The sequence below is a fragment of the Somniosus microcephalus genome, chromosome 27 (genome assembly GCF_052327205.1).
Source record: "Somniosus microcephalus isolate GS21.2 chromosome 27, FLI_Smic_1.0, whole genome shotgun sequence".
Classification (NCBI taxonomy): domain Eukaryota; kingdom Metazoa; phylum Chordata; class Chondrichthyes; order Squaliformes; family Somniosidae; genus Somniosus; species Somniosus microcephalus.
The window spans coordinates 15,589,384-15,605,934 of NC_141013.1; the positions used below are offsets into that span (position 1 = coordinate 15,589,384).

Here is a 16,551-nt window from a genome sequence, read left to right on the forward strand (position 1 = left end):
AGCAGATCCAGGTTCTGCTGTAGACCCTCCTTAGTTGGTGACAGCAGAACCAGATCATCTGCATAGAGGAGGAATTTAACCTTGGATTCATATAGGGTGAGGCCGGGTGCTGTAGATTGTTCAAGTAGTTTTGCCAATTCATTTATGTAAATATTAAGTCTCTCTCTCTCTCACACACTCTCTCTCACACTCTCCTCTCTCTCTGGGAGTCCCTCTCTCTCACACTCTCCTCTCTCTGGGAGTCTCTCTCTCTCACACTCTCCTCTCTCTCTGGGAGTCCCTCTCTCTCACACTCTCCTCTCTCTCTGGGAGTCCCTCTCTCTCGCACATTTCCTGATTTTCTGGGCATCTGCTGGTGGATTCTTGCCTCAGCTCTCGCACTCATCAGCACAGCGCTTCCAGGGAAGACCGTCAATAAATGAACCCCTTGTTCCCACTGAACCTGCCCCAATTCCACATCACTGGGCTCAGCTCCAGCTTTCTCTCTCCCTTTGAGGAGAGGGTGTGATTTTTTTTTCTGCAGACGTAATGTTGGCATATTTTAGCTTAAATGTACTGGCTGCAACTTTCGAGTGTTAAATCTCTGAAGACTGGATTAAGAAGCATTGCTTATGACTGTTGCGTAGTGTTCATTACTGAATCCTCCGGAGAGGAGGAGCAGGGAGGGGGCTTTATTCCCACTCACACTGGTGGTGATGATGCACAGGATTGGAAATCTATAAACCGAACGGGGCGCGCTCGCCTCCAGCCTTCGCTCTACATTATGCCTCTCTAATCACGTCTCCTGTTTTTTTCCCTCTCTCTCTCTCTCTCTCATTCTCTCACCGCCAGGACGCAGCATCCCTGCGTCACGGTACCTCAGTCTAAACTCGGTGGCTGTGGCCGTGGCTGGTCAACCCCTGGCTCTGGATCACTATCATCTCCGACTCCCAGGTGTTCTGTCAGTTTACCCTGGGATTTTCCCAGTTGTGTGAAGGCTGGTCAATTTCTTCTCTGGTTTAGTTTCATCTCCCCCCACCCCCCCCCCCCCCCCTTGTGATTTGCACGGTTGTGTTTGAAACAAATGACTTTATGTCTCTCCTCTTTGGAAGGGGGATCATCGAAGTAACTGATGTGGTAAATAGAGGGGGGAAAAGCGGCTGATGTGGAGATGTTTTGAAGGGGGGGCGGTGTTTCCTGCCTGATCCTGTCTGTCCTCTCTCTCTCTCTCTCTCTCTCTCTCGGTGTCTCTCTTGTCTATGGGAGTGTATTAGTGACTGGAAAGGCTCGGACAAGCTGTAACAGTTTGAGACACTGATCATGTCGTGCTGGCCTGCCCTTGCTTCTCGGGGATTGCTGTGGAGAATTTTGTGGATATCTTGCAGTTTGCAAAACTGTTTCTGGGTGCTGGGCTGCCCGGGCAACTGTATCTGTAAAACCAGCCAGATTCACTGCAACCAGCCCGATAATGTCACCATCTTCCCGGTCCTGGATTTGCAGGAGATGGAGACCGTCGCGGAAATGTAAGTAATGCTTGTCTCTTATTATTGCCTTCTGTGTGTGTGTGTTAAATTTCGACGCACGTCCCTTGCAGGCGCTGGGCGCTCAGTCACTGTCCAGTACTTGCACATTTATCACACGCCGACCTGTTCCTTTTGGAGATTCGGCTGAACGAAGGACCGGGTATGCGAGGAGTGAGCTTTCACTGAATATTTGACTGTATATTTACAAAATCATTGCACTATATATAGAGCCAGAGAAGCTGGTGTGTTGCGAATTGATGAAAGGCGCCTGGACTATAAGTTAGGATACAATGTGGGACTTGGAGATGTTTGCATCACTAACACTGCAGTGCAGTTAAAATTCCCCATCAGACGTTCTGATAAAATCGAGTTTTAAAAATTCACGTTTTAAAAACAGCTATTTCTGCGGGACTAACCAGAAGGTCGCGTTTAAAAGGAGAGAGGTCCATCCCTCTTCCCTCAGGGGAATGTCGTTAACGCGAATCTGGTCGCACAAATTCAGCTCCCCTTTCATTGTTTGAAGTTTGCCACTGATCCCCCTTCCCAACTCGACACAGTCCCGGGTCGAGGCTCCGAGACCTGGGCTCCCGGCGCCGCACACTCGGCAATGGCATCACCTGGAGTCCCGGCCCGGGAGAATCTCAGCCAACAGCATCACACGGTGAATACAGCGGCTGCCTTTTAAAAAAAACATTGGGGAAATTAAGAGACGTTTTAAATTCCTTAACCCCAGTAATTCGAGGCTGCCTAGGAGCAGGGCAGGGGGTCTGCCAAGATTGGGCTGTTCAAAGCGAATCTTCAGAACCATCTAAATTCTGTTAGACATTTAATTTCTCTCTCTGCCTTTCTGTCTCCCTGTTTCTCAATGTGTGTCTCCATCTGTCCGCCCTGGTCTCAATACCTGTGTCTCTCTCTGTCTCTAGATGTTTTTTCTCTCTTCTCCTCACCCGTGTCTCAATGCCTGGGTCTCTCTCTTTCTCATTCTCTCTGTTCTCGCCTCTCAGTGTATTTCTCTTCCTGTCTTTGCCCCCCCCCCCCCCTCTTGCGTTACTGTTGAACTGCCTTTCTCTGCCCCTGTCTCTCAGTGTCTGTCTCTCTGTTTCTGTGTCTGGGTCCGGGTCTCTCTCTCTTTCCCTCTGATCATATTTCTCAGTGTCCCCATCTCCTGCTTCTCTCTCTCTCTCTCGTTTATTTTTCATCCATCTCCTTTCCCCCTCCATCACCCTCTCCTGGGCCACGAGAATCTGGCCCGGGATGTCCCTTTGAACAGACTATAATCGGTTCTGATGAATTGCCCTCCCCTTGACAGTACCTGTCTGGACTGAGTCCCACTGCTCGGACAGCGCATCTTCACACAGCGCTCGGACTCTCTTTAAAAGAAAATTCAAATCAAAAGACCGGAGCCCTTGGGAAGTTTGTTCGAAGTGTGCTGACTTCGGGTGGAGTCTCCCTTGGAACAGTTTTACAGCCCCTCCTCCTGCCTTTCTGGGTGTCAATGTTATACAGAATGGACACCCTTCTCTATAAATGTTTCCCCCAAAACTATGAGAGAAAAAAGGGAAAGTACCTATTTCTGTATTTGACACTTTGTGGGTATTTCAGTGTTAAATTTTTTTTATCATCCACAATATTTGATAAAAAAGAGTGTGAGAGTGAAAGAGTGTGAGAGAGTGAAATAGGGTGAGATTTAAATCCAGGAACGCACTGTTGAACCCACAGCCCAGTGAGCAGCCACTCTGACCCCTGTCCCCTGACCCTGGTCAGATATAAACTGCTCAATGGATCCCACCCTCCCCCATTCAAACACTGATGGACATACATTACTTTCTCTCTTTACTACAGACATCATGTCAAATATTATAGCCTTTGATATTCTCGGAGCTTGAAAGTAACTCTTGGGCCCAGTGATCTGCGAGACACACAATTCTCCAGCAGGTCTAGTTACTAACACATAGGGGAGGCTGCAGGACTACATTTTAAACAGTGAGCGTCAGAACCCCAGGATTAAAGATCTGCGCTTCTCCTGTCTGTATCTCTTCCGATTTGAACTGGACTGCAGCGATGCCCCTGTTTCCTTCAATGGGTATTAACCGTGTTTATCAGCAGCTCAGCGAGCTCCGGGTGGATTTCAGTTCGGTTCCAGTACTGGCGGAAGTTAACGGGTTAATTTGTGCGCCAATGGGCTGTTCAGAATCAGCCCATTTATGCTGGAATCTGAGCGAGTTCCGCTGGTCCGAGTCTGGACTGGGACCCAGATAGCCCAGCCTCCTGGAAATAATCCCGGCCAAACTCAGCTCTTCCATTTGTTTCCTGCCGATTAAAATGCTGTTATGTCTCGTGTACGCAAAAAGATTCAAGTTTGGAGAATAATTTTTTGCGAAATTGTTCTTCATTTTTTCAGTGTTTGAGCATATCGCGATTGGAAGGATGGCACTCCAGAAGGGGCAGTCTCTCCCCGCATCGTTTAAGGGCACACACTGTCACACAGTGTACACATGTAGAAAGGAAAGGAGAGTGGCCCATCAAAGTATTCATGGAGAGAGAATGACCGTGTGACAGGCGGAGGGAGAGGGAGAGGGGGAGAGAGAGAGGGACAGAGAGAGAGGGAGGGAGGGAGGGAGAGGGAGAGAGGGAGGGAGGGAGGGAGGGAGAGAGGGAGGGACAGAGAGAGAGGGAGGGAGGGACAGAGAGAGAGGGAGGGAGGGGGACAGAGAGAGAGGGAGGGAGGGACAGAGAGGGATGGAGAGAGGGAGAGCGGGAGGGACAGAGAGAGAGGGAGGGAGGGAGGGACAGAGAGAGAGGGAGGGAGGGACAGAGAGAGAGGGAGGGAGGGACAGAGAGGGAGGGAGGGAGGGAGGGACAGAGAGGGAGGGAGGGAGGGAGGGCGAGAGAGAGGGAGGGAGGGAGGCCGCTTTTATACTGGAGGATCTTCAGGCTCCATTCCAGAAGCCAAGGTCAAGGGTCAGAGTGTCTGCTCACTGGGCTGTGGGCTCAACAGTGCATTCCTGGAATTGAAATCTCGCCCTATTTCACTCTCTCACACTCTTTCACTCTCACACTCACTCTCACTCTCACACTCACTCTCACACTCACACTCACACTCACTCTCACTCTCACTCTCTCACTCACTCTTCCACTCACTCACTCACTCTTTCACCCACTCTCACTTTCTTTCACTCATTCTTCCACTCACTCACTCTTTCACTCACTCACTCTTTCACTCACTCACTCTTTCACTCACTCTCTCTTTCACTCACTCTCACTCACTCTTTCACTCACTCTTTCACTCACTCTTTCACTCACTCTCACTCTCTCTCACTCTCAATCTCTCACACTCTCACACACTCTCTCTCTCACACTCTCACACTCTCTCTCGCTCTCTCACACACTCTCTCTCACACACTCTCACACTTTCTCTCACTCTCTCACTCACTCTCTCACACTCTCACACTCTCTCACACTCTCTCTCACACTCTCTCTCACTCTCTCTCTCACTCTCTCTCACACTTTCTCTCACACACTCTCACACTCGCTCACACTCACTCTCACACTCACACACTCTCTCACACTCTCTCTCTCACTCTCTCTCTCACTCTCTCTCTCACTCTCTCTCTCACTCCCTCTCTCATGCACTCTCTCACTCTCACACACTCTCTCTGAAGGAAGACAAAGACATACAGCGAGTGAGGCAAACACAGAGAGTGTGACAGGGGATAATGGAGAGACACCAACAGTGGGCTGGAGTACAGGGGTGCAGTAGTGATAGATAAAGACTGACAAGGAGAGTGGGAGAGCAACGGACTTGGGGAGGGAAGAGTGTGAGAAGGACACTGATGCAAAGGTTAAGAATGTATGACAGGCTGTGATGCGGAGTGACAGTGATAGACTCTGTGGGAGAGTGTGACAGAGAGCAGGAAGATGATGACAGAGTGTGACAGGGACAGAGTGCAACATGTGGAGGCAGAGACTAAGAGTGTCTTAATAGTTTATATTTAAAGGAATTCCTGTTAGTCAAAATTCACACCAAATTACTGTCTTTACAAATAGTTTATTACAGAATACAGGTAAACCATCTTTGTTGCCCTGCTTTTAAATGCAGGCTGTACAAATGTCCAGGAGCAGGTATAAAATCATGTCAAGGGGCTGGCCGCTATATTATCACACACAACTGCACTGTGAACAATTGATGTGCTTTTCAAGGAAAATAAGATCTGTAGGAAGCTAAATTAAATTAGCAGCCCAATATTGCATCGACTGTGCTCTGTTACTGTTAACATTTGTAAATTAAAACAACTCAACCATGGACGGTAGTGGGATTCTAAACTGGCCAATAAGCCCACAGGTACAGTGGTTTCAGACTCTGCTGAAGGCTGGCTCTTGAGCTGACTAACATGTTTAATCTAATCTCCAGGGAATGTACACACACACACGGTCTGCTGCATTAACGCATCTCAGGAACACATTTCAAAACGACTTGTCATTTGAAAGCGTCAGACTAGAGCTAACAAAAATACAAAAGCTGCACTCTCATAATCCAACAAATTGTTTAGAAAAATATGAAATCTATTAAACAGGTCAAAAGGGAGCAGGTTTTGCAGTCACATTGCAGTGCTTAATGTCTAAATTATAAAATCTCTTCTGGAAACATGAAATAAAAACAACATTTTGGAAATGCAGAATGGGTCAATCAGCATCTGAAAGACATGCTATTATTTTCCAGTGGGACCCTGTAGCGTTGCCTCACCTTTTTGAGATTGATGTTTCTCCAAGAGACTGGCACAGGACAGCTTTGGGAATAATGCCCTGCTGCATTTTTTTTTAAAGTTGCTGCAGAATATAGAAATCAAACATGCTGAGCTTCCACACCAAGTCTCGTTGGTGAGACTGCGGGCCCAAGCAACTCCTAGTGGTTTAAACCTGTTTACAAAGGTTGTACCATTCTAGTAGCAGGTAAAAGCTTAGAAATGGTTCTGTTTATTGAGAGCAATCTGTCAGAAGTTAACAAGAAAATCCATGGCGTGTATGAGGGAATGGGCCCATAGCTCACAGTAACTGCCTGCAGTTATTGGATCTATATTTGTAAATGTAACTCTAGTGTCTATCACGCCTGCCAAGTGGTAGACGCCAGTGGTTGAGGTGATGGTGTCTGGTCAACACAACTTGTTATGTCTGAAGGTTTTTTGGTCCGTAACAATTTTAAATCAGCTTACAACAGGTTTATGCAGCTGGCAAACAACATCCAACTGATGTTGTAAATGTTTGAAAAGATTGTGGGACCCATTTTACCGACACACTTTGCTAGGATTAGCATATAGATAGAAATGGTTGTGGTCATATTGAACCACCTTAACGTATATAGAGCGCAACATTTACACAAACATATTCCCCTCAAATCTAATTAACATTAAAAGTCATTTTTAATTCTATGGTCCTGATTCTAAAATGACTTTCCCTGTTGACAGCAGATGCTCCATCTGTGGGCACCTGTCATTTTTGGCCAAATGTTTTTGAAAAAGCATAAAAAATTAATTTCTAATTGATGTGGGAGCACTGAATACAGCAGGACGAGTAAGGGTTGGCCAAATAATTGGGTTTTGTGCAGAGACTGAGTATCATGGTCAGGAACCTTTACCTTCTTGGCTGAGTGTGTGTGTGGCATGAACTAGTCCTGTGCTTCCCTTTCTATCCTATTATATTTTATAAGTGCTGTCTAAATGGTTTGATCTACTCATATTAATTATGCATATAAACATGTGCCAAAAAGCAGACTGCATAGTGCAGATGGAGGGGCGTGTGACCTCGACACCAGATCAAGATTTGCTTCTTAACTGAAGTATTTGAGGGAGGTCTTCATCTCTCCCTGCTGTATTTTTTTTTCAAACATCTTCCCCTCCCCAATTATAAATGAATTGAGGCAGGAAATTGTTTCATAAAGAATGTGAGTGGGCTACACTGATAGCTCAGTGGGTATGGGCACTGCCTGAATGTTACTGAGTCATAAGAGCAAGGAGAATCTCAGGATTGAATCCCGATTAATTAACTGAACTGGATTAGGGCAGAGTTGGGCCACAACAATTTGCCTAGGTGCCCCTGGGCTAGGAAGGGGAAAATCAGCCAGGGTTCCCACTCCTGATCACTATCCAGAGATGCCTACTAGAAAGTCCAGTTCCTTTTAAATTGACCGGCTCTTAACTAGCACCCTGTGTCTGTGTCTTTACTAATGTTAATCAGCTCCCTTGCACTGTCAAGCTCAGTTACTCCTTCCAGGATTTTAAGAGATCCTGATGGTGAAGCTATTCATTTTAAGCTGCCCGATCTACAGGGAGTAAACTTTATTTAGCTTGTGCTCCAGTAATAATAGGAATGTAAAACATTCCTCACAATTTTGTCATTTGAAACTATGCTAAAAACATATTTTAAGTGCGTGTATAATGGAGGTGGTGTTTATACAGATGGTTCATTAATTACAGGAGTCATAATGAATATATTATTATATGAGATTTCATTGTGTATGCCAGTGTGTTATTAGATAAGGTTGTTACATAGATGGTTCGTTATGCAGATAGTATTAGGTAGGGAATTCCAGGATTTTGACCTAGTGATGATGGAGGAATGGTGGCATATGTCCAAGGCATAATGGTGACTGATGTGTTATAGAGTGATGTATACCGGTGTGTTATAGAGTGGAAGGTGTATTATATGGAGTGCCTTCATAGCCTAAAGTTGGCCACACATAAATTCTATGATGAATTCAAATGTGTTTTCAACAGGCTAACAGTTAACACAATATCTTGGAATGTGCATTACACAATAGGTTCAACATAATACAACTACTGGATATTCTGGTTCATATACGGAGAGCAAGTACTTCCTTTTCATGGAATGGTATCTGACACAGCAGTCAAGCGTTTCATATCTAAAGGTGGTAGCCACCTGACCAGAGTCGAGTGTGATCTATTTCTCTCACTGCTGCAGCAATACTCAATCTGTACTTGTGCTTTTTAGTTCCCGCTCGCACTTCCCAATTTTTCTGCTTTGAAAATAAGGTTTTCGACACTTGGTCCATTTAACAGGGAGTAATTGAAGAGTAATTTGATTAAACAGAAGTTTGCCAGATGGCCCCGATTTGGGATTGGTGTGAAACAGTAGGAGGAATCTTGGTGGGATTAACCTCTTTTTTTCAAATAATAGATGAACATTATTCCTAGCTGCAATTTTCTTACTTACTCTAAAATGGAATAAAATATCGAGTGATTATAGTTGGCTTGGGGAGACTCAATATCCAACCCTGTCATTACTGGCACACTGTGACTGCAGTATGTCCTGTCCCCAGGATGCACTGCAGCAACTCGCCAAACCTTCTTTGACCATACTTCTCCGTGACCTCAACTACTGAGATGGGCAAGAGCAGCAAAATTGTGAGAGCACCAATCATCTCCAATTTTCCCTCCCAGGTCACACACCATCCTGACTTGGACTTATGCCAACATTCCTTCATCGTCGCTGGGTCAAAATCTTGCCTAATAAGTCAACCTAATACCGTGGTACCATCAAGACAAAGACTGAAGTGGTTCAAAGACGAAGGCCCACCACCACCTTCTCAAGGCAACTAGGGATGGACAATAAACGCGGCCTTGCCAACATTGCCCACGGCCCATGAATAAAGTTTTTTTTTTTAAGTGCATTTTTAAAATTATTACTCATGGTGAAGGGCCATGGCCCATAGTGCAGGATATCAGCTAGGCTGAAAATATGGGACAAATCAAGAAATAGTGAGAAGGTAACACTAAGCTTGAGGTTTAAAGGCCTGTAGATTGTAGGAGGAAGGGAGGACAGAGAGTTAAGGAGTCCTAAATAGTTCCTGGGAAAGAGTGAGTTAGAGTAAGTGACAGTGCGGTGAGTCTTGATTTCAACACAAGGTGGTTGAAACAAGGAGGATGAGTGTGCAGCTGGAGTACTTAGACCTTAGGAGGAAAAATGGAAATTCAGAGAAGCACTGACCATATTAGTATTGATAAAATAGAAAGAGACAAGAATGGTGACAGAGGATATTATCTAGAGGTTAGAGAGAGACCACAAGAAGCCCTAGACTAAATCCTTCTTTCTAATACAGGTATATACCTATATTTTCCAAAGGCTGCAAATATTGCAGCAAAGTAGAGGGCCATGATTTAGAGGCAATTTGAAATGGCAATCCCTGACATCTTCTGTACATTTTAGTGACAGGGTATATAAAGATTACAAAGGCAATTCAATCACTGTTTATTCAGATGTGGTGATTCTTGGATGGATCAGGTCTGCTGTTGCCTGAACTCTTGGACATTTGTTGAAGCTCAGTAACAAATATTGAACTCAATCATTTGTAATTATCGGGACCCATTTAATCAAACTCTTCCAGCCAAGCAGCCATTGAATAAACGTCAACTGCACAAACTTCTTGAAATTCGGCAGGAAATCTGCAGGAATGTGTAACTGGCTGCCGTGACTATCTGTCATCACTGTGGTAAAACTGGGTTTGTATTCAGGAGATTTGCCCCTTAACCTCGGAGGCTTAAATGGGGCATTGGCAATCCTACTGCAGCACCAGAGCGTTGCTTTACGTGCAGTGACTGTGACTCTGTGCAAATAAACAGCATCGCCGGCAGATTGGAAAAAGGCTGCCTCTTATGGGCTAACTGAATCACATTCCCTACGGCGGTAACAGCCTATCACAGCCGGGTTCACGATCACTGTGCTGGGTGACGGGCTGGATCCATGTTCAATGTGATGGGTGATAGTTGATACCAGCTGGGTCCACATTCACTGTGTTAGGTGACAGTTTATTCCAACTGGGTATAAATCGCCCTGACTGGTTCCCCCTCCGTTCAGTTACACTATATATTTTTTTTGGTGTTGGTGTTGGGGGGGGATTGGCATTCTTCTGATGTCTGCTATTCCCGTGTTGTTCAGGATGGATTGTTCAGTGTTCTAGTCAGGGTCTTGGGGACTTTTAATTACTTAGTTATTATTTATTCATTTATCGGATATGGGCGTCGCTGGCAAGGCCAGCATTTATTGCCCATCCCTAATTTCCCACGAGAAAGTGGTGGTAAGCCGCCTTCTTGAACCGCTGCAGTCCGTGTGGTGAAGGTACTCCCACAGTGCTGTTAGGGAGGGAGTTCCAGGATTTTGACCCAGCGACGATGAAGGATCGGCGATATACTCCTAAGTCAGGATGGTGTGTGACTTGGAAGGGGACTTGGAGGTGGTGGTGTTCCCATGCGCCTGCTGCCCTTGTCCTTCTAGGTGGAAGAGGTTGCGGGTTTGGGAGGTGCTGCCGAAGAAGCCTTGGCGAGTTGCTGCAGTGCATCTTGTAGATGGTGCACACTGCAGCCACGGTACGCCGGTGGTGGAGGGAGTGAATGTTTAAGGTGGTGGATGGGGTGCCAATCAAGCGGGCTGCTTTGTCCTGGATGGTGTCGAGCTTCTTGAGTGTTGTTGGAGCTGCATTCATCCAGGCAAGTGGAGAGTATTCCATCACACTCCTGACTTGTGTCTTGTAGATGGTGGAAAGGCTTTAGGGTGTCAGGAGGTGAGATACTCGCCACAGAATACCTAGCCTCTGACCTGCTCTTTATGCCACAGTATTTAACTGGCTCGTCCAGTTAAGTTTCTGATCAATGGTGACACCCAGGATGTTGATAGTGGGGGATTCGGCGATGGTAATGCCGTTGAATGTCAAGGGGAGGTGGTTAGACTCTCACTTGTTGGAGATAGTCATTGCCTGGCACTTCTGTGGCACGAGTGTTACCTGCCACTTATCAGCCCAAGTCTGAACATCGTCCAGGTCTTGTTGCATGCGGGCATGGACTGCTTCATTATCTGAGGAGTTGTGAATGGCGCTGAACAAAATACCTGCAAAATTTCAAGTTGGAGCTTGAGATGGGTTGAAGGTTCAGTCTGCAGCAGATGTTCCAATGTACTGGATAGGCTCCAAAGAGTTTTAAACCTGCAGCCATTTACTAATGTCATGCAGAAAGTCACTATATCTCAATATGAAGGCTGTTGAAGTATGGAGCAGAGAGCAAGTCCTTAGTTGCTTCAAACTTGTTTTTTTTTTCTTCCAGGTGCACATGTTAAGTAGGCCCTAATATATTCTGGTGCTCTGATATCATTCTGCAACATTTACACTCCAGTGTTAATAGTTACATCATTTAATTATACTTGGGACTGAGACAGACTAGCAAAACATGAAGCACTGAAAGCGAGCTCCAAGGGACATAAATTTCCTTGCAACAGACCTGTCAAAAGAAATGGCATTGTGATCTGACCTTCCCTGCAATGCAGTCAAGTGCAGCTTCAGTACAGAATCTTTAATAACCTGATGCTGAGTGTCGAAAACTCTCAATATCGCCCTCCGCCCTCTCCATTCCGCATTTAAACAGATTATTTTTATAAACCCACAACATCTGGAACTGAACGTCGAAAATATTCAGAACTGTGCGGCCCCAGTGAATTACTTGTTCCAGGTTTAAAGTTGTGTTTTCCTTGGATTTCATTTAATACATGGATGTTTGACAAGGAACTATCCCGATCCTCCAGAATACAGCTTGACTGCATGGCTCTGCTGTAAACCAGCAACTTCAAAAGCAGTTAGGATGCATATCTTGAGACCTGGCATCATCCTTTTTATCTTGATTCATTGGGGTGGATTTTCTACTCAGGAATTCCCGATAGTTGGATGTAAATTGGGAATTCCCAATTGGAAAATTGAGTGGGAATCTTTTATATCAGATTTCCACCTGTTTTGTGTTCATTATGATTCTCCCATTGGGATTTTAATCGATGCAGGAAACACCTGTTGGTTTGTGGGTGGATGCTTATAAAGGAATGCATAATGACAATGTAATTCACTCGATCATTTCCACCTGTTTAAAGCCGTTTCCGTTACCAGCCCATATAAACTGGACATTTGGGCCCCGATTTTCTGCCAGCCGTCGGGCGGGTTTTCATGCGGGTGGGGGCCGAAAATCACCGAAATATGAGGGTTGCGACCCCCCCCCGCCTGATTCCCTGCCCCGTCCGACTTTCGGACCGCCGTTTCTCCGCGACTCGAATCAGTCCCGCCCGCCGCTGGCGGGACTGGCCGTCGGGACCCTGGTCACCAATTATTGGCATGTTTAATGCCATTTTAGGGTGCCCTTGCGATTTTCAGGGGTTCCCCACGCTAAACACGCCTGCGGGGAACCCCGCTGATGAAACCTGGCGTGAAGATTGCCGGCTTGCTTGCTCTCAGCTGCAGGTCATTTGGGAAAGCTGCGATTTAAAGGGACAGCATTTGTATGTTGAAGGACCTTGTTGTTGCAGGCTTGGGGCTACTTCTTCAAGGCTTAGGCACAGCTGTGGAAGGTTGGAGCCTCACACACTTCTCCAATGTGATCTCCTGGGAAGCCCCTCTCGCCACCCTCACTCAGCGCTTCCTCAGCAGAGGCATCTACCAGAAGCATGGGACACCTTTTTTTCCTTCCCTTCTTGCCATTAGAGGATCTCCAGCAGCAGAGGCGGCAGCAGCAGAACCAGGAACAGCAGGATGAGCACCAGGAGCACCAGGCTGCTGCTCACTCACCTGAAGCTGCACAGGCCAGAAGGGGCCAGTGCTTGGAAGTGGCTTGAGAGCACCTTGCTGCGCTTTAGGGGGCCATGGGGACCCGTATCTGCATTGGCAGTCCTACTCAGAAGGACTTCCATGAAGGTCTGGTTTCTCTGTTCAATAGATGGCCAACGCTCCTCAAGAGATGTCATTCTCTTATGAGCACTCACCATGTTTTCCGTACCCTGGTGAGTTATCTCCTCCATGGAGGTTGCCAACCTTTCCATGGTGATGCGTTCATGCGCCAATGACTCCACAAAGGCTCTGCTCATGGTCGCTATGGACTCCTCCATTCACTCCACACTCACAGCGACCCTGGAGACAAAACTTGCCAGAGGCTCCTGCATCTGTGCATGGAGATCCATCACCTCTTCTCTTGCGGATGGACCCAGAGGCAGAGGGCCGACATGCAGCGCAGCTGAGCTGAGCTGGCAGAGTCCTGTGCCCTCCGACGAGGACTCTCCACTGCTGTCCCTGTCTCCAGAATCTGCTGAGGCTCACTTGTGAGTTGTGAAACACCAGGTGACAACACTACTCTATGTCCCGAAGGTCCCCCCGAAGTGTGAGTGTCTGCGCTGGTGCTGGGTGCGCTTACTTCTGCTGACGCTGCGCCCTCAGAGGTTGGAGCTTCCTCTGAGGAGTCTGGCTGCACAGCCTCTTCCTCCTCCACAGTGGGGACGGTGGCTCTGGATGGTCCTGTGGGGGAGTAGAGGAAGGAGTTAGAGATGTGATGCCAAGGTTACATGCACATTCGAGTTGACATCTGCTGACACCTGCATCCATGCAGCCTTGGTCTCAGTGGGAGGCCTCTTCCTGCCTAGGGAAGAGGACCTCCCTGTGGGCCCTAACCCCATCCTAACCCCATCCAATAATGCCTGCAGTGAAGCTTCGTTGAATTTGGAGGCAGCTCGGGGTCTGGCACTGGCCACAGCTGCTGCAGGCTCCTCTGCCATCCTGTATAGTTTGGAAGCCAACAGAGGAAGCAATGCTTGCTGTGGACCTTGAAAGCACCACGAATGATGACATCATACTGTGGGGCTTCCTGACTGGAAATGGACAATTAGCAAGGCTGCCCACACGCTGGAAATTAATTGGCCACCTGAGGGAAAATTGCGTGGAGCTGGCTGACCCATTTTTTTGTGTGTCAGAACCCCACATTCGGGGGAATCCGACCATTTCCCACACAATCCACAAAATCGGGCCCTTGGAGTTGCTAAGCTACATGCAGAATTCAATTTGCAGAAGCCAGCAGTGAGAGTGTCACAGCACCAGGCCATTTCTGAAGCTTCTTTGTAGTTTTTTCCCCTTTTGCTAATGACGTCTTTCAAGGGTCTTTGTGCCAACTGGAGTTGAGATACAGATCAGCCATGATCTAATTGCATGGTGGAACAGGCTCGAGGGGCTAAATGACCTACTCCTGTCCCGATAGAACTGCCTTTTCTTTTTACTCCTACTACATAGTGCCACAATAGGTTTTCCACTGGGAATTCCCCGAGATCCTTTTGGAAGTAGAGGAGAAGGCGGTCAGGCTGCAGCAGAGGCTCTCTGCACCCACCCGCCAGTACTCCCACGCCAGCATATCCAATGTGAGAAGTCACATAACACCAGGTTATAGTCCAACAGCTTTATTTGAAATCACAAGCTTTCGGAGCGCTGCTCCTTTGTCATGCCTGACGAAGGAGCAGCGCTCCGAAAGCTTGTGATTTCAAATAAAGCTGTTGGACTATAACCTGGTGTTGTGTGACTTCTCACATTTGTCCACCCCAGTCCAACACCGGCATCTCCACATCACAGCATATCCAGGCAGGGGTGCACGTGCCTTCACTTATCCAAGGGGTAGCAGCTTTAATTTACCAGGGAAGCCACGATAGAGTTGTGCAGCATGCTGCAAGCACACCTGCAGCCAAACTCCACCACAGGCACTGTATTACCAGTGACTGCGAAAGTCACTTAACTTGTATGTGTTGGAGCTGTTTCAAGCTGCCACTGGCGACATCGTGGCTATCAGTCAACCAACAATGGACAGATGTGCGAAGCGTGTCTCAACCACTGCACGATCTACACAGTTCTTTCGGATGAGACGTTTGGGCAGATGGGGCCTCAGTTTATCAGGTGGAAGTAAAACAGCCTGGGGAGACTAGAGAAGAGAACCCATTGCTGAGTGTGGAGCCACTTTATTTGGAAATGTGGCCACTGCATTAAGAGTCCTGTTTATATCTTTCGCATTCCCGCCTGAAATATATCTTCGCCTACAGTGCCTTCCCTTTGTTACGCAACTCACAAAGTTCCTATTCATGCCACCCGATGAAGCTCGGTCCCAAATCTATGCAAGAACAATCTCTGCAGAAATAGGAACTTCATTGCAACCAAGTATTTAACCTGTGTGTGTGTCCCTACTGTATTCTATTACACTGCTTCCCCTTGGTCACATTGTGTGAAGTACGCCCTCTCAACTTAAGCTGGTGCTTCATCTTGACACTACCTCAGTAGCAGGAATGTGTGAGGCGGCTGGCTGCTGTGTCAATAGGAGCTTCTTGGGATGGGCATCACCCTTGCCTCCGGCCAGTTCAATCATAAGATGGAACTGGTGCAGACTGTATCACTTCCGCTGCTGTATGGGCTGTCTTGCCCCTGTATACCTTCTGATACACAAGCAGACCTCAGAGGGGACTGATGGGAAGGTCTTTTTTGTAAATTTGTTTATGGGATGTGGGCGTCGCCGGCAAGGCCAGCATTTATTGCCCATCCCTAATTGTGGTGGTGGTGAGCCGCACAGTGTTGTTAGGGAGGGAGTTCCAGGATATTGACCCAGCGACGATGAAGGATCGGCGGTATACTTCTAAGTCGGGATGGTGTGTGACTTGGAGGGGAAATTGGCGGTGGTGGTGTTCCCATGCGCCTGCTGCCCTTATCCTTCTAGGTGGAAGAGGTCGCTGGTTTGGGAGGTGCTGCCGGAGAAGCCTTGGCGAGTTACTGCAGTGCATCTTGTAGATGGTACACACTGCAGCCACGGTACGCCGGTGGTGGAGGGAGTGAATGTTTAAGTTGGTAGATGGGGTGCCAATCAAGCGGGCTGCTTTGTCCTGGATGGTGTTGAGCTTCTTGGGTGTTGTTGGAGCTGCACTCATCCAGGCACGTAGAGAATATTCCATCACACTCCTTACTTGTGCCTTGTAGATGGTGGAAAGGTTTTGGGGAGTCAGGAGGTGAGACACTCGCTGCAGAATACCCAGCCTCTGACCTGCTCTTGTTGCCACAGTATTTATGTGGCTGGTCCAGTTAAGTTTCTGGTCAATTGTGACCCCCCAGGATGTTGATGGTGGGGGATTCGGTGATGGTAATGCCAGTGAATGTCAAGGGGCGGTGGTTTGACCCTCACTTGTTGGAGATAGTCATTGCCTGGCACTTCTGTTGCACGAA

The 16,551-nt window shown here is 47.3% G+C and overlaps 1 protein-coding gene across 2 annotated transcripts in view; it reads left to right on the forward strand.

The window, feature by feature from the left end:
- The first annotated feature begins 669 nt into the window (after positions 1 to 669).
- Positions 670 to 16,551, forward strand: part of LOC147100008 (NT-3 growth factor receptor-like) — a 945,826-nt gene continuing 929,944 nt past the window's right edge. For both annotated transcript variants that reach the window (XM_085968572.1, XM_085968573.1), the window contains exon 1: positions 670 to 1,502. In XM_085968572.1, coding sequence (XP_085824698.1) covers positions 1,300 to 1,502 — 203 coding nt within the window. In that variant the 5' untranslated portion in view covers positions 670 to 1,299. The remainder of the gene's footprint in view (positions 1,503 to 16,551) is intronic.